At 43.6% G+C, this 24,501-nt stretch overlaps 1 protein-coding gene and 2 long non-coding RNA genes across 17 annotated transcripts in view; 2 read left to right on the forward strand and 1 right to left on the reverse strand.

Annotated features, from left to right (window-relative positions):
• Nucleotides 1-24,501, forward strand: part of LOC112081310 (zinc finger protein 180-like) — a 175,522-nt gene that overhangs the window by 40,985 nt on the left and 110,036 nt on the right. For 3 of the 14 annotated variants that reach the window (XM_070449078.1, XM_070449068.1, XM_070449073.1), the window contains exon 1: nucleotides 1,889-2,288. The exons of the other annotated variants lie outside the window; for them this stretch is intronic. In XM_070449078.1, coding sequence (XP_070305179.1) covers nucleotides 2,121-2,288 — 168 coding nt within the window. In that variant the 5' untranslated portion in view covers nucleotides 1,889-2,120. Of the gene's footprint in view, nucleotides 1-1,888; nucleotides 2,289-24,501 lie in introns of those variants that run through there. 14 annotated transcript variants of the gene reach the window in all.
• LOC139029334 (uncharacterized) lies at nucleotides 7,770-16,655 on the forward strand. 2 transcript variants are annotated; one of them, XR_011481646.1, is made up of 2 exons: nucleotides 7,770-7,780; nucleotides 15,900-16,655. It is a non-coding gene; the product is annotated as an uncharacterized lncRNA (long non-coding RNA). The 2 variants fall into 2 exon arrangements; XR_011481645.1 differs by lacking the exon at nucleotides 7,770-7,780 and adding an exon at nucleotides 8,494-8,581.
• Nucleotides 15,890-24,501, reverse strand: part of LOC139029333 (uncharacterized) — a 60,724-nt gene continuing 52,112 nt past the window's right edge. The window contains exon 3 of the long non-coding RNA XR_011481644.1: nucleotides 15,890-15,944. This is a non-coding gene — a long non-coding RNA (uncharacterized lncRNA). The remainder of the gene's footprint in view (nucleotides 15,945-24,501) is intronic.

Consider the following 24,501-nt stretch of genomic DNA (forward strand, 5'->3'; position numbering starts at 1 on the left):
GGAGGGGGGGCACACAATGCAAATAGTCTGGGTAGCCATTTGACTACCTGTTCAGGAGTCTTAGGCTTGGGGTAAAAAACTGTTGAGAAGGAGAGCATTCTTGTACCCTTGGTCGGATGGCAGGTTTTTATGGTCACATCCTGTTCAAGTCTTTCCATAGTGATGACCACATGCATGTAAATTACACAGTCGGGCTTTGTAAAGCTTAGAAATACTTTCCTCAAGGCCTCGTCTTTGGCCCACCGGCGTGTTTCACCAATTACATCAAGCCGGTCCGTGTCTCCTCTCCTCACTGGTTTCCTCCCATAGATTAATGTGCTTGAGGGAATCTCGAATGAACACTGCAATGTCATTCAGTAGTGAGAAAAGGGATTCACTTGCCACAACAACCCCACGGGTGTCAGTTAGCACAAGGTTGAGGACATGTGAGGAACACCATATTTGTACTTGGTTAGGGAGACTCTTCCTGTGAGCGATGCAGAGAAGCCCCTGTATGTCCCTGCATAGTAGCTACTCTGTCTTGTGCATTACCAACACACTGTTTGATATCTATGTCCATCTTCTCAAAAGGTCTGTTTCACCAGGTTCACAAAAGTACTGTCCAGTCAATGACCTCAATGAGTCTCTGGTGGACAAACATCAGTACATATCGCAGAACTACTGCACACTGGTCTTTGGATGTTAAATCCTGTGTTGTGTCCATCCTATTTGAGAACATCCCTGCCTTCTCACTTCAACAGCAATTGTCTGCTGAATCAACAATCTGATGACCTCAATGACTTTATTTACTGTTTTTGGACGTACCAAGGACCCTCTTCCTTTACTTCCCATCTGCTCTTGCTCTTCTCAATGCTCCACTAAACATGCTCTTGTAGGCAGACATCATAATTTGCTTAGTAACAATATAAGCTCAAGAAACGTGTCATGATTGACGGCCATGTTTTCCAAGTTATGTGCAGCTTTGTGTCTCTGTGTCCTCTGTAGCTACGCCCACATTTACCAATAACTTTAACTACATCAATCACACGTTCTGTGACCTGTCTCCTCTTTCTGACCTGGTCTCGTTGAACTGACATTATCACTCAGAAGGGTACGGATGTCTGCTTTGCTGGCTCTGAGGAAAAAGGCTTCTGCACTTTCTCTATGGTCTTGCTTCTCTCATGTTCCTGTACTCTCTGATGGGCATGTTTCCATTCCTCCTTTGATAAATGCACTATCACTGGCTGAAGGTTTTGCAAATGCAGACATACTGAGCAGAACAAGGAATGAGTTACTTCATTGTATGTCAGCCATTTTCTGTTTGTTCTATCTTGGAGTGGAATACATTGGGATGACTCTTTGAGGGGTTTGTTTGTACTGAAAAAAATAAAGTCAAAATCCTTGGACTAAGGACGGGAAAAATAATCAAATGGATTTTCAGTGCTTTCGCTGTCCCTTCCTATTTTCCCTGTACTGGGCTCTGAACCTCTCTCTCTCTCTCTGCACATCTGGTTGCTCTGCAGAATGAGATTAACGTAACCTCAATTTAAACTTGTATTGTAGTCTGTTAATTTGGACTAGTCTGTTAATTTGGACTGGTCTGTTAATTTGGAGTGGTCTGTTAATTTGGAGTGGTCTGTTCATTTGGAGTGGTCTGTTCATTTGGAGTAGTCTGTTAATTTGGGGTGGTCTGTTAATTTGGAGTAGTCTGTTAATTTGGAGTAGTCTGTTAATTTGGAGTGGTCTGTTAATTTGGAGTGGTCTGTTAATTTGGAGTAGTCTGTTAATTTGGAGTAGTCTGTTAATTTGGAGTTTGCTATTAGTTTAAACATATTGCCTTCGCTATGTTGCACTCATTGCTATGATATAATTCCTCTTACTGGCGAATATGTTGCTTAGTGGACGGAACGCTTCTTTCAACGGCAACAACAGTCAGTCAGCCACCTCGGTAGCTTGCTAGACAAAATAGCCGAACCAATAAAGCTCTTTAGACGCTTTAGTGTATATTATCCACTTTGTTTTAAACCCACTTCTGTTGTCTAGTTAGTTATCCGATTTAATTTCATATTTACTTTGTTGTTTTTGGTCAGCTAGTGAGCTGGTTAAGTTAGCATTAGCCTAACTAGCTAACATCCCCGACCATGAGGTCACTAAGCTACTCTCCCGCTAAAGAAGTGAAAGAGGAGGAGGAAGAGAAGGATGTTACAATACAAAAACAAGTAGAGGGTGAGGCTGTTACAGTGAAAGAAGAAGAGAAAGACGTTACAGTGAAAGAAGAGGAAGACGCGTTCAGAGTGAAAGAGGAAGAGGTTGTTACAGTAAAAGAGGCAGAGAAAGAGGAGGATGCATGTTTTGGAGTGAAGATGGAGATGACTGTCACATTGGAAGAAGAGGAGGAATTAGAGGAGGAAACTGGTTATATGGGTTTCCCAAACGCATCTTAAGGCATCCAATGGTTCTAACGATGAACGGGCCCTGATTATGTCATGTTTTGTCATTAATCATCATGTCTTGTCCCTGTGCTTCCCTCTGCTGGTCTTATTAGGTTCTTTCCCTCTTTCTATCCCTCTCTCTCCCCCTCCCTCTCTCCCTCTCTCGCTCTCTCTCTCTATCGTTCCGTTCCTGCTCCCAGCTGTTCCTCATTCTCCTACTACCTCATTTACTCTTTCACACCTGTCCCCTATTTTGCCCTCTGATTAGAGTCCCTATTTCTCCTCTGTTTTCCGCTTCTGTCCTTGTCGGATCCTTGTTTGATGTTTGCTGTTCTGTGTCCTTGTTCCGCCCTGTCGTGTTTTGCCTTCTTCAGATGCTGCGTGTAGCAGGTGTCTATGTCAGCTACGGCCTGTGCCTTCCTGAAGCGACCTGCCATCTGTGGTCGCGTCTCCAGTCGTTCCTCTCTACTGACGAGAGGATTTCAGTTTCCTGTTTTTGGATTTACTTTGATAATATACCAGGATATCATTGTTTGTTTAAGACTGGAATAAAGACTCTGTTTCTATTACGTCGCTTTTGGGTCCTCATTCACCAGCATACAGAAGGATCCGACCAAGAATGGACCCACGACTACGGATTCTCGCAACCTGCCGTCGAGATCCAGGGAGCAATGCTCGGCAGACACGAGCAGGAATTGTTTTGCTGCTCGTCATGCCGTTGAGACCCTGGCCGTCAGGTCTCCCGATCTCTCAGGACAGTTTCAGAGTCTTCGTCTCGTGCCCACAGCTACTTCCTGGTCTTCCGAGTCTCCGGAACCTAGGGTTAATAACCACCATGTTACTCTTGCAGCCCACTGAGTGTCGCTCCTTTCCACCCAGTGTGATATTGTGTTCTCTCTCCAGCCCAACACATACTCAAGGAGAGAGTCGGATCGCTTAGTCATATCTCTCCTTCATGGTCGGGCTCGGGAGTGGGGCACAGCTATCTGGGAGGCAAGGGCTGAGTGTTCTAACGTTTATCAGAACTTTAAAGAGGAGATGATACGGGTTTTTGATCGTTCAGTTTTTGGGAAGGAGGCTTCCAGGGCCCTGGCTTCCCTATGTCAAGGTGATCGATCCATAACGGATTACTCTATAGAGTTTCGCACTCTTGCTGCATCCAGTGACTGGAACGAACCGGCGTTGCTCGCTCGTTTTCTGGAGGACTCCACGCTGAGGTCAAGGATGAGATTCTCTCCCGGGAGGTTCCTTCCAGCGTGGACTCTTTGATTGCACTCGCCATCCCGCATAGAACGACGGGTAGATCTTCGTCACCGAGCTCGTGGAAGAGAGCTCGCGTTAACGGTGTTCCCCTCTCCGCATCTCAACCATCTCCTCCCACCGGCTCAGAGACTAGCCCATGCAGCTGGGAGGTTTCGCATCTCGACTAAGGAGAGGAACGGAGAATCACCAACCGCCTTTGCCTCTATTGCGGTTCTGCTGGACATTTTGTCATGTATGTCCAGTAAAAAGCCAGAGCTCATCAGTAAGCGAGGGCTACTGTGAGCGCTACTACTCAAGTCTCTCCATCAAGATCCTGTACTACCTTGTCGGTCCATCTACGCTGGACCGGTTCGGCTGCTTCCTGCAGTGCCTTGATAGACTCTGGGCTGAGGGTTGTTTATGGACGAAGCATGGCTCGGAAACATGACATTCCTCTCAGACAGTTTAGGGAAGCCCACGCCCATGTTCGCCTTAGATGGTAGTCTTCTCCCAGTATCAGATGTGAGACATCTACCTTTAACCCTCACAGTATCTGGTAACCACAGTGAACATTTCCTTTTTGATTTTTCGTCCCTTTTACACCTGTGTTTGGGTTCATCCCTGCTAGTATGTCAAATCCTTCTATTAATATTGGTCTAGTAATTCTATCCTATCTGGAACGTTTCTTGTCATGTGAAGTGTTAATGTCTGCTATCCCTCCTGTTCTTCTGTCCCCTCTTCCAGGAGGAACCTGGTGATTTGACAGGAGTGCCGAGGAATATCATGATCTGCGCACGGTCTTCAGTCGGTCCAGAGCCAACTCCCTCCTCCTCACCGGTCGTATGATTGTTGTATTGATCTCCTTCCGGGGACCACTCCCCCTCGGGGTAGACTATACTCTCTGTCGGCTCCCGAACGTAAGGCTCTCGAGGATTATCTGTCTGTTTACTCTCGACGCCGGTACCGTGGTGCCTCTTCCTCTCCCGCGGAGCGGGGGTTTTTTTTTGTTAAGAAGAAGGACGTACTCTGCGCCCCTGCGTGGATTATCGGGGCTGAATGACATAACGGTTAAGAATCGTTATCCGCTTCCCTTATGTCGTCAGCCTTCGAGATTCTGCAGGGGCCAGGTTCTTTACTAAGTTGGACCTTCGTAACGCTTACCATCTCGTGCGCATCAGAGAGGGGGACGAGTGGAAAACGGCGTTTAACACTCCCGTTAGGCATTTGAATACCGGGTTTTTGCCGTTCGGTCTCGCTAATGCTCCAGCTGTCTTTCAGGCATTAGTTAATGATGTACTGAGAGACATGCTGAACATCTTTTTTTCGTTTACCTTGAACGATATCCTGATTTTTTCACCCGTCACTCGAGATTCATGTTCAGCACGTTCGACGTGTACTCCAGCGCCTTTTGAGAATTGTCTCTACGTGAAGGCTGGAAAGTGCGCCTTTCATGTCTCCTCTGTCACATTTCTCGTTCTGTTATTTCCGCTGAAGGCATTCAGATGGATCCCGCTAAGGTCCAGGCTGTCAGCGATTGGCCGTCCTAAGTCACGTGTCGAGTTGCAGCGCTTTCTCGGTTTCGCTAATTTCTATCGGCGTTTCATTCGTAATTCGGTCAAGTGGCTGCCCTCTCACAGCTCTGACTTCTGTCAAGACGTGCTTTAAAGTGGTCCGGTTCCGCCCAGGGAGCTTTTGATCTCCTCAAGAAGCGTTTTCATCCGCTCCTATCTTGTTACTCCTGACGTCACTAAACAATCATTGTCGAGGTGGACGCTTCAGAGGTGGGCGTGGGAGCCATTCTGTCCCAGCGCTTCCATTCTGACGATAAGGTCATCCTTGTGCTATTTTTCTCATCGCCTGTCGCCATCGGAACGCAACTATGATGTGGGTAACCGCGAACTGCTCGCCATCCGCTTAGCCCTAGGCGAATGGCGACAGTGGTTGGAGGGCGACCGTCCCTTTTGTCGTTTGGACTGACCAAAGAACCTTGAGTACATCCGTTCTGCCAAACGACTCTAATGCACGTCAAGCTCGTTGGGCTTGTTTTTCGCTCGTTTCGAGTTCGTGATTTATTCGCCCGGGAAATAAGAACACCAAGCCTGATGCCTTACCCGTCTTTAGTTCTCTCTGTGGCTTCTACCGACCCCGAGGGGATTCTCCTGAGGGGCGTGTGTCGGGTTGCTGTCTGGGGAATTGAGAGACAGGTAAAGCAAGCACTCACTCACACTGCGTCGCCACGCGCTTGTCCTAGTAACCTCTGTTCGTTCCTGTCTCTACTCGTCTGGCGTTCTTCAGTGGGCTCACTCTGCCAGTTAGCTGGCCACCCGGCGTTCGGGGTACGCTTGCTTCTATTCGCCAGCGGTTTTGGTGGCCTACTCAGAGCGTGACACGCGCCGTTTCGTGGCTGCTGTTCGGACTGCGCGAGACTAAGTCAGGTAACTCTCCTCCTGCCGGTCGTCTCAGACGCTTCCCATTCCTTCTCGACCATGGTCTCACATCGCCTTAGACTTTATTACCGGTCTGCCTTCGTCTGCGGGAAGACTGTGATTCTTACGGTTGTCGATAGGTTCTCTAAGGCGGCACATTTCATTCCCCTCGCTAAGCTTCCTTCCGCTAAGGAGACGGCAACAAATCATCATTGGAGAATGTGTTCAGAATTCATGGCCTCCCGTTAGACGCCGTTTCAGACAGAGGCCCGCAATCACGTCACAGTTTTGGAGGGAGTTCTGTCGTTTGATGGTGCTTCCGTCAGTCTCTCTTCCGGTTCATCCCCAGTCTAACGGTCAAGCAGAAAGGGCCAATCAGTCGATTGGTCGCATATTACGCAAGCCTTTCGTTTCGAAACCCTGCGTCTTGGGCAGAACAGCTCCCCTGGGCAGAGTAACGCTCACAACTCGCTTCCTTCGTCTGCTACCGGGGCTATCGCCGTTTCAGAGTAGTCTTGGTACCAGCCCTCCTCTGTTCTCGTCCCAGCTCGCCGAGTCCAGCGGTCCCTCCGCTCAGGCTTTTGTCCAACGTTGTGAGCGCACCTGGAGGAGGGTCAGGTCTGCACTTTGCCGTTACAGGCGCAGACTGTGAGAGCCGCAATAAACGTAGGATTAAGAGTCTAGTATGTCGCGGTCAGAGAGGTGTGCTTTCCACTCTGAACCTTCCCCTTACGACAGCTTCTCGCAAGTTGACTCCGCGGTTCATTGTCCGTTCCGTGTCTCTCAGGTCGTCAATCTTCGCTGTGCGCCTCTTCCTTCGCGACATCTTCGTCGCGTCACCCTGTCTTCCAGTGTCTCCTGTGCAAGCCTTTTCTTCTCGCCGCCCGTTTCGTCTTATCCCCCCCCCCCCCGTCCTTGTCGAGGGCGCACCTATTTACAAGGTACGGAAGACACATGGACACATGCGTTCTCGGGGACGTTGTTACCAGTACTTAGTGGATTGGGAGGGTTACGGTCCTGAGGAGAGGAGTTGGGTCCATCTTCGGGACGTGCTGGACCGTTCGTTGATTGATGATTTCCTTCGTTGCCGCCAGGGTTCCTCCTCGAGTGCGCCAGGAGGCGCCTCGGTGAGTGGGGGGGTACTTGTCATGTTTGTCATAATCATCATGTCTTGTCCCTGTGCTTCCCTCGCTGGTCTTATTAGGTTCTTTCCCTCTTTCTATCCCTCTCTCTCCCCTCCCTCTCCCCTCTCTCGCTCTCTCTCTCTATCGTTCCGTTCCTGCTCCCAGCTGTTCCTCATTCTCCTACTACCTCATTTACTCTTTCACACCTGTCCCCTATTTTGCCCTCTGATTAGAGTCCCTATTTCTCTCTGTTTCCCCGCTTCTGTCCTTGTCGGTCCTTGTTTGTGTTTGTGTTCTGTGCCTTGTTCCGCCCTGTCGTGTTTTTTGCTCTTCAAGCTCTGCGTGTGAGCAGGTGTCTATGTCAGCTACGGCCTGTGCCTTCCTGAAGCGACCTGCAGTCTGTGGTCGCGTCTCCAGTCGTTCCTCTCTACTGACGAGAGGATTTCAGTTTCCGTTTTTTGGATTTACCTTTGATAATATCCAGGAGTATCATTGTTTGTTTAAGACTGGAATAAAGACTCTGTTCATATTACGTCGCTTTTGGGTCCTCATTCCACCACCTAACAGATTAACACTCGTAAGTACTGTCTTAAAAACAGAAGCACCAACTCAGCAAGTTGTTGACCTGATGTGTGGTGTTAAAGGGAAATGTCAATTGCTACATCCATATTTTCACTTTTAAATTATTTATTTATAGCCAATATTCTTGAAGATATAACACATGCCTCATGAGCTTTAGTTCAACTGTGTACTCCATCAGAACCCCAAATAAGCTTTTTTTACTCCAATGTCTAGAAACAATGTAAATCAACACTGTATAGCCTCAACATGGTTAAAACTATAATGTTGATATCATGGATGGTCAGTCCTTTCATCCATGGTCTGTCATGAATTCGAGACTAGTTACATTTCTCCAGCCCCATCCATCATCTTAATTACCAAAACAGTGGTGGAATTACAGCTTTGTTATTGGTTGAACTGCAGATTGGTTGTGATTGTTTTTTTGTTGGCTTTTTTAAAGGCAACCTAGTTTTTAAACAGCAAACAAAATGGCTGCCCGGAGTCCTGAGCTGTGTTAGAATACTCATACTAACCGCACTATTTGTGAAGTAAATTGAGTATATAGTCTGCTTATTGGTCATAGTATGAATGTAGTTAGTATGCCAAAAGTTCCCGGATGTCGTACTAAATTCACCAAAATCCGAAGATAACACGTAGTACTTTAGGGCCCATAATGCAATTCTTCAGGAAATGGTTGTGCTTCAACGTTTTCAGATTAGAAGAAAATGGGGAAAATATGCAGCCGAAGTCCAACGAGAGAGCGGATACAAATGAACTGCTTTAAATAATTATGACAAATGTTGAGCAATGCAATAAAGTATGACTTTTCAAATAAGTTACGTTACACGTTATGTAAGCTACACATATCCTACAAAACGCATAGCATATCTTTACCGCAGTATGTACCAGTATGTGAGCTAGCTACCTAACGTTAGTTGGCTACTTATACATCAAACTTGCCAGTATATATAACTATATTCTAACTAACTACCCAATGTTATTGACTTGATTTATCATGTCATTCTTAGCCAAGGGGTCGTGTGCGTTCTCAATGGACATTGTTTAATTCGGGTTCGTTCGTAAAATCGCTCTGGCTCTCTACTCCGATTGCAGAGCACCCTCGTCTTGAGTTCCAGAGCACAGATAACTGATGAATTTAATAATGCTCAACACCCGTTGAGTTTGGCCGGTGTCAGTAAACATTTCTGCAAAAAACCTCAAATTAAATTGTTGCCAGCAGCACAGTTAGTCACCAACGTTCTGGATAACATGAAAACAGCCTAACCAGCTCTGCTAGGGCAAGTAAAATGGTAATAGTGAGTTTTCTCTCATTGTGTTCTGCAAAGCTGTCCAACGTTAGCCGGGTGCTTTGTTGTCGTGGTGAGGTCAGAACGCTTGGATCGACCCTACTCCTCAGCCATATAGTATTTGTTTACAAACAGAAAAACAAGCTTATGTTTTGGTTTTCTGGTGGGGTAATACGGTTGAAACATTTGAGGCATTATAAGTTATATTTCTCAAGAATCAATGGTTATATAGCAAATGGTTCTTTCTATAACTGCCAGTGTAGATTTCCTGGGGGTCAAAGTTACAGCTGTTGATAAGTTATTGTATAATATTCTGGCAATCCTTTCATGCCATTACATTAAATGCGAAATATTGTATTTCTTAACAAGGTGTTGCTCAAATAAGTTAGCTGCTAATCGCTAGTTGGCGGGCTAGCTAGCTTGCTAAATGTATTAGAGTCAGCGCAAACGTAGCTAGCTAATACTGCCTGGTACCAGTGCTGGTGTAGGCCTAGATAAGCATGTTTGTGCAGCGATATCTTTTCAGAGAGGAGTAAGCGATGTATGATATGTTGGCCAGCTAGCCGGCTACATGAAGTAAGAAAACAACATGTAATGTAACATCTAATTAGGGTCAACTGGAAAACTGACCAACACTTTGGTTCCTACCATGTCTTCTTCTCGGAGGTTTATTGGAACCCTGACCTGTCCACCGGACGTTCTACCTGTCCCAGACCTGCTGTTTTCAACTCTCTAGAGACCGCAGGTGCGGTAGAGATACTCTTAATGATCGGCTATGAAAAGCCAACTGACATTTACTCCTGAGGTGCTGACTTGCTACACCCTCGATAACTACTGTGATTATTATTATTGACCATGCTGGTCTTTATGAACATTTGAACATCTTGGCCATGTTCTGTTATAAATCTCCACCCGGCACAGGACTGGCCACCCCTCATAGCCTGCTTCCTCTCCAGGTTTCTTCCTAGGTTTTCGCTTTCTAGGGATTTTTTTTCCTAGCCACCGTGCTTCTACACCTGCATTGCTTGCTGTTGGGGTTTTAGGCTGGGTTTTCTGTACAGCACTTTGAGATATTAGCTGATGTACGAAGGGCTAAATAAATTTGATTTGATTGTCAGAATACACTCATCACGGTGTATTGCTGCCACCTACTGTACGGGTTTGTAAAAAATAACGAAAACGCACAAAAAATTGGGATTACAAACATACTAATTACGTAAAATAAACACGAACCAAATTCACTCCACTACCCTGAATTTCAAACAAAAATTGTACTTTTCAGATCCCTACACAGGTTCAGGAACCTGGAGGGGTGGAACGTCTTCATTCAGTACTCCCTGTAACATTTCGTCTGTGAAGTCCTGGAGATCCAGAAATCTATTTGCCGCTTCACAATGATGTCTAGCTTCTTAGATGTTTTTTAGTTTATATATTAATGCAATTTATCACTGGCGGCAGTGAGGGCAATGCAAACACAATTTTGTTTTAAGAAACTCCTCCAAGCTAATGCGGAAACTGCTAGTTTTGGCGAAGGTTACTAAATAATTTATTAATGTAATTTATCACTTGCTCTATAAACACAACAAAGTCCACCTTGTTCACTAATTAGTGTGTTGGGATCCTTCTCCTGCATGGCTTCACTGCGGACTGTGGGACATGATCTACCTTCTCCTCTCTACTCCTTCAGCTATTTTCACTGCCTCCACATAGGACACCTGCTGGATGGGCCGCTCACCTCAGCTACTGTGACATCCTTCATCCGTACAGGGCACTCCGGGAACGTGATTCCCATCACAACTACAACATGCTTCATCTGACTACGACATATTTATTCCTTCGACAAACACTCGCCACATGCCCAAACTTTTTTACAATTGTAACACTGCAGCGGCTTCTGTATATCTCACTTACCCAGGTTTTACGTAAGATGGGAGAACCACTTCACCAAACCACAGTAAAACCTTCCGTCTATCATTCGTTTTAATCAACGTGCGTCTACTGAAATGTTAACCCTAAACCACACACAGCTTTCTCCTTTTGAGCTGTTGACACACAATCAGTATCATACCGCTCCTGGTCACTCGAACCGATTCCACCTTACCCAATTCATCCTTCACCATCTTTGAGACCGTTAACAGGTCACCCACAAAAACATCCTTGCTGATGATTCCCACTCCGACCCTAAACTGCTGTTCATTACCAACTTTAGCCCTTTTCACTCCACTGTTCTTCACCATCCTCCACTCAGTCTCAACAACTGTACTCGCGCCAAGAGAATCCCACAATGCTTCCTCCATTGCTCCTCCAGTCATCCCCTGGACTCCCTCGCTCTGTGCTGTGAAAGATGTGAGAGTTTGTGTTCTCAAAGTAGCATCTATATTGTTCTCATTCCATCTATAGTGTTGTCATTCCATCTATATTGTTGTCATTCCATCTATATTGTTGTCATTCCATCTATATTGTTGTCATTCCATCTATATTGTTGTCATTCCATCTATATTGTTGTCATTCCAGCACATCTGTTGCTTCACCAACTTGTTATCCCTTTCGTCTGCACTACTTGCTGTCATTTCCCTTCCTGATTTCCCTCTCTTGGATGTCTCCACCATGCTCCTACTCTGTCAGTAATTCCTCCCTGGTTTATTAATTGGTAGTCAAACTGCAATATATTCAAGGTGCTGCACATTCTATTCCAAATCTAGAATTAGAATCGTCATTATGTTTCCATGATTTCAACAGTTCACCAGTGAACTAAGCCTATAATGTGGACACCAAGGATGTGGATATCAAAGAACTTGAAGCTCTCAACCTGCTCCACTACAACCCCTTCGATGAGAATGGGGGCGTGCTCAGTGTTTTTAGTCCCAGGGTCCTTAGCTTAGTGATGAGCTTTGAGGGCACTATGGTGTTGAACGCTGAGCTGTAGTCGATGAATAGCATTCTCACATAGGTGTTCCTTTTGTCCAGGTGGGAAAGTGCAGTGTGGAGTGCAATCGAGATTGCATCATCTGTGGATCTGTTGGGGCGGTATGCAAATTGGAGTGGGTCTAGGGTTTCTGGGATAATGGTGTTGTAATAAATTATGTTTTTATTGACCTTAACACTTAGCTATAATATTGTTATAATGCCTTCATTATTAAAGCAGACGTGGTTGTAACACTTTGCTGCACCCCACAGATGAACCCGTTCTGCCTGTGCCAGATACTAACCTTACTCCCACACACACACAGAGAGAGATGGCTGACACAAACCATTTATGAGCACTGATAAGGCAGGGGGGCGCTCTGACCTCAGGGGGGCGCTCTGACCTCAGGCGCCAGTTGCTGGTGTCTGCTTCAACATCTTGTCAATACAAGAGACAACCCAGACCGGCATGGCACTCAACGAGCACGCGCATGCATACACACACACACACAAACCCCTGTTTCAGGCGGGAGTTCCAAGGACAAAGAACACTACTGAGAACCAATGGAACATTGATATCAGCCTGAAGGGGACCGTCCTCCACTCACAGCGACCAGTCAGGAGAGCAGAACTACTAGAATCAACCTACGTCATTTCACTGTATAAAATGTATTGCACAATATGAGTCGGGGCTCCTCCTGCTAGCTCCCTCTGAGCTAAATGGACGAGCCCGTGCACGTGTTGTCAGATATCTTTGCAACTTATTAAACTGCCTTAAATATCATACCTTATCCACCTGGTCTAGCGTCTCAACTTGGTCTCTCTCTTCTAGTAAATATCATCAACTTTAACAGTGTTGATGTGAGCCACGACCAGCCTTTCAAAGCACTTCATGGCTACAGACGTGAGTGCTACGGGTCGGTAGTCATTTAGGCAGATTACCTTAGTGTTCTTGGGCACAGTGACTATGGTAGTCTGCTTGAATCATCTTGGTATTAGACTCAGGCAGGGGATGAAAATGTCAGTGAAGACCCTTGCCAGTTGGTCAGTGAATGGTTGGAGTAGACGTCCTGGTAATCCGTTTGTCCCTGTGGCCTTGTGAATGTTAACCTGTTTAAAGGTCTTACTCACATCGGCTGCGGAGAGCGTGATCACAAAGTCGTCCGGAACAGCTGATGCTGTCATGCATGTTTCAGTGTTACTTTCCTCGGAGTGAGCATAKAAGTAATTTAGCTGGTCTGGTAGGCTCGTGTCACTGGGCAGCTATCGGCTGTGCTTCCCTTTGTAGTCTGTAATAGTTTGCAAGCCCTGCCACATCCGGCGAGGGTTGGAGCCGATGTTCAAGGGTTTTTCAATCTCCCCAGGGTAGCAGTAATACGTTGAGAGATTTGTCCACAAAGGGTTACCCCTCCCATAGATGACTCATTATTGGGATTCATTGCTGATTCCTACCTGTAGCTCACTACGAAATGTCTAGTGATACAGGTTAAGGGCCCTGTTGGAGATTGGTGGTTGGTAGTGGAGTCGAGGGAACAAGCAGGGTTGGACACGGCCATATTATTATCCCACACAGTCTCTGTGGTTCATTTGAACCCCATTCCTGGGAATTAGATTTGATTACAAATCGTCCAGTCTGTTACCACAGAAGGGGTCCGTTTGTCCCATTTCCAGCAAAGTTACGAGGCGCTTTGTCATTTCCGGAGTCAGTTTATCTTGGTACTGTCCATATGTAGCTTGTTTTTGGTCACAGAATGGCTGAAATAAGTGCAACATTTTACCTGGAGCTAACTATGCAGAGCATAGCACATGTGGAATGACTTTAGCTTCCCCCAGGCCTGAGGGAACATGCTCTCTAGTAGGCTTAAATTAAAGATACGGAAAATAGGAGTGCCAATATAGTCCGCTATTATCCTCAGTAATTTTCCATCTAGATTGTCAGACCCCGGTGGCTTATCGTTGTTGATAGACAACAGTAATTTTTTCACCTCTTCCACACTGACTTTACGGAATTCTAAATTACAATGCTTGTCTTTCATAATTTGGTCAGATATACTTGGATGTGTAGTGTCAGCGTTTGCTGCTGGTATGTCATGCCTAAGTTTGCTAATCCTGCCAATTAAAAAATCACAAAAGTAGTGAGCTTAATGATGAATGAGCCATCTGATTCAGTACATTTTTTACCAAAATTGTATGTAAGGTTCTCCAAAGTTTTTACTATCATTTTTATGTCATTTATCTTTGTTTCATTGTGTCGTTTTTCTTCTTTTTATTCAGTTTAGTCACATGATTTCTCAATTTGCAGGATGTTTGCCAATCGGTTGTACAGCCATACTTATTTGCCATTCCTTTTTCCTCATCCCTCAACCATACCATTTTTCAATTCCTCATTAATCCACTGGGATTTAACAGTTTTTAGTCATTTTCTTAATGGGTGCATGCTTATTAGTACCTGGAATAATCAATTTCATAAATGCGTGCAGCGTCTGGTTGCTCCTCATTACATACCACAGACCAGCAAACATCATTTACATCATCAACATAGGAATCACCCGTTTTTATTAAATAATTGAGACACACAAATGACTTGAGGGAACCAGAGATCAAGATAGCCTAACCATAAGAAAAAAACTCTTCCTCCTCCCGCTGCTGCTGGCCTTCGTAAATTCTGACGTTATGCTCCTGAAGTTTCCAGTAATAGGCGACAACAGCAGTCGGCAACCTTTTCCATTTGTAGTGCCAATTTATCTGACCATTTCTACTGATCTGGTGCCAGTTATGATTTTCATATTCACATTTTACTGGAACAGTTTAATTTAATTTATAATAGTAATAATAATTATAATAGTCTTTGTATCTCAAAATCATTATCTGTGATTAATCTACATTCTATATAAATCGAGGTGAATATTATACAAATTTAAATAACTTTTATTGCCATTGCCAACTATGTAAAAATAGCCAACAAATAAACAAAGCCAACAAATAAAAACAGCTAGAAAATATCCAGATTAAAATAAATCACATTGGCTGCTCATGGCCTGTCTACATAGTTGATACAATGTTTCAATTTCTGTCACCTAGGTTGGTTTGAAACTTGATATAAAATATTCTGGGCCCTCAGTTTCCCGCGCCAGTGAGTTTGGGACAGACACAGCTGTAGGCTRTTTGTGTAAGGGATAAGAAGTAATCAGGTATTTTATGACATTTCCACTGGATCAGAGCATTACATTTTTCCCTTTCATGTCGAGTGTTTACCAAGAGTGAGAGCTGGAAATATTTTACAAATACTTKGAGGAACTATTGTCATTCGCCAATTGATTTTAGTAAGACTTAGTTTACTTGCTGTTTGAGGTGAAGATAAAAAATACTTTGAGAAAGTCCACAAATCATTAGTGGTGGTGCGTAAATACTATCAGACATCCCCAAATAGGTGCATCGCTCTCTGCATTGCTCTCTGCCCTCTGTTTTCTAAAACGCAATTTGGTTGCAAAAACTCCTCCATGCTAATGCGGAAATCCCTAGTTATACCAATACCATAGACCTACTGTAGGATCCATAACTTCACCTAACAACAACATAGACCTACTGTAGGACCCATAACTTTACCTAAAAACAACATACACCTACAGGAAGGTGCCTATATTGGAGACCAAAAGTTGTCTGGCACACTGCTTAGGATTTTAACGACTTTAAAAACGTATTTCTAGCATACAATCGTCGATGTTACTACTAATGGGAAAACAAGACAAAATATGACTATTGTTGTTCACTTGACTGTCTTAAGACAAATGTCAAATAATGAACATTCATTACAGACGTCATTGTTTGTAAAATATCATGGCTACGCTGTTGGCATCACCTTTTTACAGTGGATTTTTGCTGTTGTGGGCCTTAAACCATCTGTCTGACTTTTTATTCACACAGGAGAGAGACGTGACTATCGTGGATCCTCTGGGGGGCCTCAACAACCTCATGATGCTGATGAGGCAGAGAAGAGTCTCTCCACGTCAAAACACCTCAAGAAACACCAGCAGAGACCCACAGGGAAGACATCTCATTGCTGCTCTGACTGTGGGAAAGGTTGCAAATCTTCATCAGAACTTAAAATACACCAGAGAACACACACAGGAGAGAAACCTTATAGCTTTGATCAATGTGGGAATAGTTTTTCTACATCTGGCTCTGACTATACACCAGAGAACACACACAGGAGAGAAACCTTTTAGCTGTAATCAATGTGACAAGAGATACTCTGATAAAAGATATATGATCAAACATCAGAAAACACATGAAGGAGTTGTTACATGATATCAATGAAATAATGTCACAATGTAGAATGTTTTAACATTGTAGTAGGAGTATTTTAATTATGTTCTACCTTATCGTTTGCCCTGTTCAATTGATTGCAGCATGATATGGATATTAGCCTCAGGGGAAAATCCAGGCTCTGAATTTAACAAGAAGTGACTAACAAGAAAAGAGCTGTGTTACACTTACTGCGTTGGTGACCCACTTTAATCAAAATGCAGCACTTCAAAATGTAGCTAGCTGTTTTCTACAAGTTGAAAAAGCAGCTTGTTTAAAAAAATACATGTAATATGATAATTGTTGCAAATGTTTGTGTATATACACACATGAAAGCAGTATAATAAATTGGTCTAATCAATTTTATTAACAATCTGACATCACTCCAGTATTTCTTGACAACATTCAAATGCTAATTGTTTTTATTCCACTACTGAAGAAGCATGACTCAAATCACCTACTCATATTTCAAACATTCAGCCTGACAAAATATGTTTTATTATTCCATGCCTCACCCTTAAGTGAAGTATTGCCAATACATATTATAACTTCGTCACTACAGGGGGTGCTGTTTCAACTTCGACATTTAGCGTTCCCAAATTAAACTGCCTCGTACTCAACTCTTGCTCGTACAATATGCATATTATTATTACTATTGGATAGAAAACAATCTCTAGTTTCTAAAACCGTTTGAATTATGTCTGTGGGTGAACCAGAACTCTTTCTGCAGCGAAATTCATGACAGGAACTGCGAAGGTCTGAAAAATAGTCTCTGATCTCGGATCAGTTTAAAACTCTGTGTGTGCCCTATGGCTTGACATGAACTGCACCCGCCTTCCCCTGGATGTCAGTAGTAACCAATGAGAAGTGGAATGGTGTCTCTACGTGTTTGTCAGAGTTTTTAAAAGGGAATGGAGTGAGATGTCCCTTCTTTTCGACGCTTGCCAGGACGCAAGGGAGGACATCAGAATCGCATGCTCAAAAGCTCTCGTTATTGATCAAAGATATATCCGTCTGGGATTTAATTCGATATAGGTGTTAGAAACATCATAACGAAGTTATTTAAAACCGATTTATATCAGTTTATGCGAGTTATATTGCTATTTTTCTGAATTTCCTTAGTATTGCGTTTGAGGATTTGGGCATGTGTGTGCCGTGTAGCTATCGTTAGCTGCTAGTTTCGAAGTTGAGGAGGTCGTTTTACAACAAACAACGATTCTTTTGGACAAAGGACACATTGCCAAGATACTGATGGCGCCGGCCCGAATGCATGCCATGTTTTGACAGATTACATTGCATAACCACGATTTGTGATGCTAAATATGCATATTTTCGAACAAACTCTATATGCATTGTGTAATATGATGTTACAGGACTGTCATCTGAAGAATTCTGAGAAGGTTAGTGAAAAAATTTATATATTTTTGGTGGCGATAACGTTATCGCCTCTCGCCTTGATTTAATGCTGGTGTGATGTTAGCTCATGTGGTAGCTAATATAACGATATATTGTGTTTCGCTGTAAAACACTTAGAAAATCTGAAATATTGTCTGGATTCACAAGATCTGTGTCTTTCGATTGCTGTAGGCTGTGTATTTTTCAAAATGTTTTAGGATGAGTATTTTGGTAATTGACGTCGGTCTCTGTAATTATTCCGGCTGCTTCCAACGCTATTTCAGATTGCAGCTGCAATGTACAACTGTGATTTATACCTGAAAAATGCAAATTTTTCTAAAAAAACATATCCTATACCATAAATATGTTATCAGACTGTCATCTTATGAAGTTGTTCTTGGTTCTATATATATCTTTATTTAGTCGAATTAGTGATAGCTACTGATGCAGGGAAAAAATGGTGGAGAAAAAAAGTTGTGTCTTTTGCTATCGTGGTTAGCTAAAGATTTACATATTGTGTCTTCCCTGTAAAACATTTTAAAAATCAGAAATGATGGCTGGATTCACAAGATCTGTATCTTTCATCTGGTGTCTTGGACTTGTGATTTAATGATATTTAGATTCTTTGTATTTACTTGTGACGCTATGCTAGGCTATGCTAGTCAGCTTTTTTACTGTGGGGGGTGCTCCGGATCCGGGATGAGTACCAAGTAAAAGTTTAATTCCTTCTAGGCTGTATGTCCGCTGTAAACACATAAAATAACTTTTAATATAAGATGCCCACACTTTTTGTTTTTAAGGTATAAATATTCATGTATAKGGAATTCTTGTTCAGGACTCACGCCTCCAATTATGTGACGGCGTTTGGATGCAGGCTATTTGTTCCGGAGAACCAACGGACGGTTCGAGCTCAGTTATACCTCTGAGGATCTGCGTGAATGTTTGAGCATCTACAAAACATTAGATAATATTAAAGCTATAATCACTTTAGCTAATATTGACATGTTATACGTTAAGAATACTGGCCCTAACGCAGGTTTAATATTGCTATAACATACACAATGTTCAAACAATTCCACAACAGCCAAATCTAATATACCGCATATATATATATTTATTTCAAGAACTCACCTTCAGAAAGATCCATTAAGAGGTTTTCCCAGAGGATCTTTTTAACGGGTCAGTCCGATAACTATTCTGGGGCTGCTGTCGGGTAGGTTTGGAGCTGAGCTAAAACGAGGCTAACAGTGGACCGGTTGTCAATAGCTGTTGTGCCCCTAACTAGAGAAAGTACGGAATGAGTTTACTGGGCATTATGGTGACGTTTTTCGGGCTATATCCGTTATATTTGACTCCTAAGGTATTTGGTTCAAACAACGGGATTGGGGTGTCGAGACATTATTAACCTTTATGATATTCTACAACCTCCGGGAAATACCACCCCTATGTCCGTTTCAAGCCCTGGGGGGGGTCGGTCTAGACATCGCTGGGCTGTTTGACTTTTTAGACCCTACATCCTCTGCGGGGTGAGCTAAATTAGGTTTTGAAAGGCTGTTATTGATGCGTAAGTATCCTTAAGACACAGACAACCTTTTTGTTTGGGGGTAGGCCTCTGTTTTGACGTATATTGTAAACCTTGGTTTCAAACGCCCCCTGCATAGAGAGAGAGAGAGAGAGATAGAGAGAGAGAGAGAGAGAGAGAGAGCCTTGAGCGCAGCCGCAAGGGCTTTTTTTGAACACACACCCCGCCGCTTTTTCTTTGTTTTGAAACACACACACATCCACTACCGCACACGCACGCACACACACACGCGCACATGGCTTTTTCCGCAAGTTTTTTTTCTCCGGGACAGACTGCGCTAAGAGTGAAAAAACGAGAGAGTTCATGACGTCGTTAGATACTGCTTTTAAAAACATCTTTATTTCATTTCAAAAAAATCAGGTAAATACATTTTATAGCCGTTCATAATTCAGGTCTTTTACGATGCCTTTCTTACAGATCCAGGGGCCTGGTATAGCCATCCACCATTATCAGTGTCCAATTCCCCCTCAAACTGCCTGGCTCTCTTGCAAGGTACATCAAAACTCCGTAAGTTTTCACTCCAGGGGTAGATAATCCGTCGGGCCTTTAGGTCCTGGCTATGTCTCAAGGACAGCCGCGGCCAGCGCCGTAATTGTTCACGATTTTGGAAAAGACTGTCCAGCTTATTCATAAGTGTTATGAAAATTGGATAATCCAACCATTTAAAACTAAACGCAGGAATAAAAAAGTTTACATCTTTGCATGCTCTGGAAGATACAGGAGAATTGACAGACTTTGTAGCATTAGCACCATCATAAAGTTCACAGGCTAAAATTGTCACTTTGTTGTCAGGGCTATAGGCCATTGAAGCGATTCTTAGGGCCTTCAGATCACTGAGGCCGCAGACCTGTTCTTCCAACGCATATCCTGGCACATTTGTACCACTCAGGGCCTGTTCAATTTTACAGAGCGCCAGCCTGATCTTTAGCCATTCTCTCATCCCCAGAGCAGGAGAAAAACTCCCAGGTTTTGCCTGATAAAGGGGTTTGGGGCCACTGGCGTTGAATATCTTTACCGTAGAATCCTCCGGCTGGAATATGTACGACATATGTCCCTCACTGGTACCCAAAAATCCTTTAAAACATTCTGGAGCTTCACACAGAACTTCCTCAATGCTTTGGTCACTGGGTTCATGACAAGCCGAGCACAACATACCGAAAATTGGCGTAGGTGTCATTTTTGTTTAATATTCCGGGGAGTTATCATGTACAGTCTTAAGCATGTATTGTTCTGGGGCTTTATAAGGCGTCTGCAAAGCCCAATACCCCAGGACATTCGTGTTTCATAGACAACAACCCGGAGGGCAATAAAATAGGGGGGGCCTTACTCTTTGAAATGTTCATTACACCCCAACCCGTTCCAAACAGGACACTAGACATCAAACATCATGACAACTTCAAAAACATCATAAAACTCTTTTCACACTCTAAGCCGTGAGAAACAGGAACAGGATGACCAAACACATGGTCACTTCCTAAACCCCGCCCCCCAACCCACCAGGATGTCCTGACCGGAAGCCCAAATATGGGCATGCACACGTCAGCAGGACATAGGGTCATAAATCAACATTTTGACGTGTGACATCTACTTTATTCTCTCTAAGATAGCCTAACCATCAGAAAAAAAACTCTTCCTCCTCCCGCTGCTGCTGGCCTTCGTAAATTCTGATGTTATGCTCCTAAAGTTTCTGGTAATAGACTACACCAGCAGTCGGCAACCTTTTCCATTCCATCCATCCTTTGGGTTCCTTTTGGCAAACTCCAAGCAGGCTGTCATGTGTCTTTTACTGAGGAGTGGCTTCCGTCTGGCTACTCTACTATAAAGGCCTGATTGTTGGAGTGCTGCAGAGATGGTTATCCTTCTGAAAAGTTTTCCCATCTCCACAGAGGAACTCTGGAGCGCTGTCAGAGTGACCATCAGGTTTTTGGTCACCTCCCTGACCAAGGTCCTTCTCCCCCAATCGCTCAGTTTGGCCGGGTGACCAGCTCTAGGAAGCGTATTCCATTTAAAAATGATGAAGGTCACTGTGTTCTTGGGGACCTTCAACGCTGCAGAATTTTTTTGGTACCCTTCCCCAGATCTGTGCCTCGACATAATCATGTCTTGGAGCTCTACGGACAATTTCATCAACCTCATTTCTTGTTTTTTTCTCTGACATGCTCTGTCAACTCTGGGACCTTATATAGACAGGTGTGTGCCTTCCAAATCATATCCAATCAATTGAATTTACATTCATATACAACATTGTATAAAATATTCTGGGCCTTCAGTTTCCCCTGCCAGTGAGTTCTCGACCGACACAGCAGTCGGCTATTTGTGAAAGGGATAAGAAGTAATCAGGTATTTTATGACATTTCCACTGGATCAGCGCATTACATTTTTCCCTTTTGTGCCAAGTGGTTATCGAAAGGGCGAGAGCTGGAAATATTTTTCAAATACTTTGAGGAACTATTCTTGATTTGATTTTGATTAGGCTTTGTTAACTTACTGTTTGAGGTAAAGAAAACATTACTTTGAGAAGCTCCACAACTCATTAGTGGTGCAGCGTTAAGACAATCAGAAATACTATCAGACATCCCCAAATGGGCACATTTATAGGCCTACATTTGTGTGCAGGCCAGATAGATTAATCCTACTTCTATATGGGTAATTAGATGTGCTGTCAACATTGACAGGAGTGTTTCAAACAAAAGACAATTAATAAATTGACAAAACTGGCACATCTTGCGGGGTCAGGTCTGGGTGGTCTGCCAGGGGCCGTTTCATTTAGTATCCGTTTGGGTCGGCATGGGGAATGATTGTATTTTCCCATAGTATGTTTTACTGAAGTTGACCGACTGAAAGGGAGTGTAACTTTATGACTATTGTTGGGTTCGGGCTAAACTTTGAAAATTGAGATATTAAAGACATGATAGATCAGACGCAGAGTATATAAAGGAGTGAGATCTGTAGAAAGACAGAGTGGCTGTGGAATGTGCTGGGTGGTCGGGAGGAGATCACAGGATTGCTTTAGGGGAAGTGGATGGACATCTGTGGATTAGGCGAAGGAGGGGTTGAGGTCAGGTCAGATCCCCTGAAGGGAGTAATAAGGGTTTAGTATCCTGTTACCCTCTTCCTGTTGACCCAGGAGATGTAAGGACTGGAGAGGAGGATTGTCCAAAGTGGGGTATATATACTTGTGATGGTGAGAACATGTTGTTGTCTGAATTACAGCTCTAACGACCCTTTGGGATGAATTAAACTTGGTTAACCTCTCTTGTGGGACGCTAGCGTCCCAACTCGACCACAGCCATTGAAATAGCAGGGCGCCAAATTCAAAACAACAAAAATCTCATAATTCAAATTTCTCAAACATACAAGTATTAKACACCATTTTAAAGATAAACTTCTCATTAGTCCAACCACAGTGTCCGATTTCAAAAAAGGCTTTCGGCGAAAGCATACCATTAGATTATGCTAGGACAGCGCCGGGACAAGAAAAACCACACAGCCATTTTACAAGCAAGGAGAGGCATCACAAAAACCAGAAATACAGCTAAAATTAATCACTAACCTTTGACGATCTCCTTCAGATGACACTCCCAGGACTCAATGTTACACAATACATGTATGTTTTGTTCAATAAAGTTCATATTTATATCCAAAAACCTCAGTTTACATTGGTGCGTTATGTTCAGAAATACTTTGCCTCCAAAACTCTCCGGTGAAATTCCAGAGAGCCACATCAAATGACAAAAATACTCATCATAAACGTTGATAAAATATATAAGTGTTTTACATGAAATTAAATATAAACTTGTTCTTAATGCATCCGCTGTGTCAGATTTCAAAAAAGCTTTGCGTCGAAAGCACATTGTTCAATATTCTGAGTACAGCGCTCAGAGACAAAGCAAGCCATACAGTTACCAGCCATGTTGTGGARTCAACAAAAGTCAGAAACAGCGTTATAAATCTTCACTTACCTTTGCTGATCTTCGGTGGAATGCACTCGAAAGACTCTCAGTTCCACAAGAAATGTTAGTTTTGTTCGATAAAGTCCATATTTATGTCCAAAATCCTCCGTTTTGTTCAGGTGTTTCCTTCACTATTCCAAATGCATCAGGCGCGCTCAGAACATCAATACGAAAAGTCAAAAAAGTACCATCAAAGTTCGTAGAAACATGTCAAACATTGTTTACAATCAATCTTTAGGATATTTTAATCAAAAATCTTCAATAATAATCCAACCGGACAATTGCGTATTGATTACAGAACAAAAAGAAAGTAAGGCGAGCATCACGGGAACGCGCGAGAGTACAAAGGTTCTTCTGGAAGCCCCCTCTTCAAACAGCTCTTATTCTCTCATTTTCCACAATAGAAGCCTCAAACAACGTTTTAAAGACTGTTGACATCTGCTGGAAGGCTTGCAATTTGACCTCATAGACACAGTATATTAGTAAGGCATTCAATTGAAAAACTACAACCCTCAAAATCTCCAACTTCCTGGTTGGTTTTTCCTCAGGTTTTTGCCTGTCATATGAGTTCTGTTATACTCAAGACATTATTTTAACAGTTTTGGAAACTGTAGGGTGTTTTATATCCAAATCTACACGTTATATGCATATCCTAGCTTCTGCGCCTGAGTAACAGGCAGTTTACTTTTTGCACTTTTATTCTTGAGGTGAAAATAGTGCCCCCTACCCTAGTGAGGTTAACACCCCGGCCGTCCTACAATCCAAGCTAGATGCCCTCAATCTCACACAAATTATCAAGGAACCCACCAGGTMCAAMCMTAAATCTGTAAACATGGGCACCCTCATAGATATTATCCTGACCAACTTGCCCTCCAAATACACCTCTGCTGTTTTCAATCAGGATCTCAGCGATCACTGCCTCATTGCCTGCATCCGTTATGGGTCCGCGGTCAAACGACCACCCCTCATCATTGTCAAACGCTCCCTAAAACACTTCTGCGAGCAGACATTTCTAATCAACCTGGCCCGGGTATCCTGGAAGGATATTGACCTCATCCCGTCAGTAGGGGATGCCTGGTTGTTCATTAATTGTAATTTCCTCACTAGTGTAACAGTATAACTTTAGACCGTCCCCTCGCCCCAACACGGGCGCAAACCAGGGACCCTCTGCACACATCAACAACAGTCACCCACGAAGCATCGTTACCCATCGCTCCATAAAAGCCGCGGCCCTTGCAGAGCAAGGGGAACCACTACTTCAAGGTCTCAAAGCGAGTGACGTAACCGATCG

This window comes from Salvelinus sp. IW2-2015, linkage group LG19 (genome assembly GCF_002910315.2).
Source record: "Salvelinus sp. IW2-2015 linkage group LG19, ASM291031v2, whole genome shotgun sequence".
Classification (NCBI taxonomy): Eukaryota; Metazoa; Chordata; class Actinopteri; order Salmoniformes; family Salmonidae; genus Salvelinus; species Salvelinus sp. IW2-2015.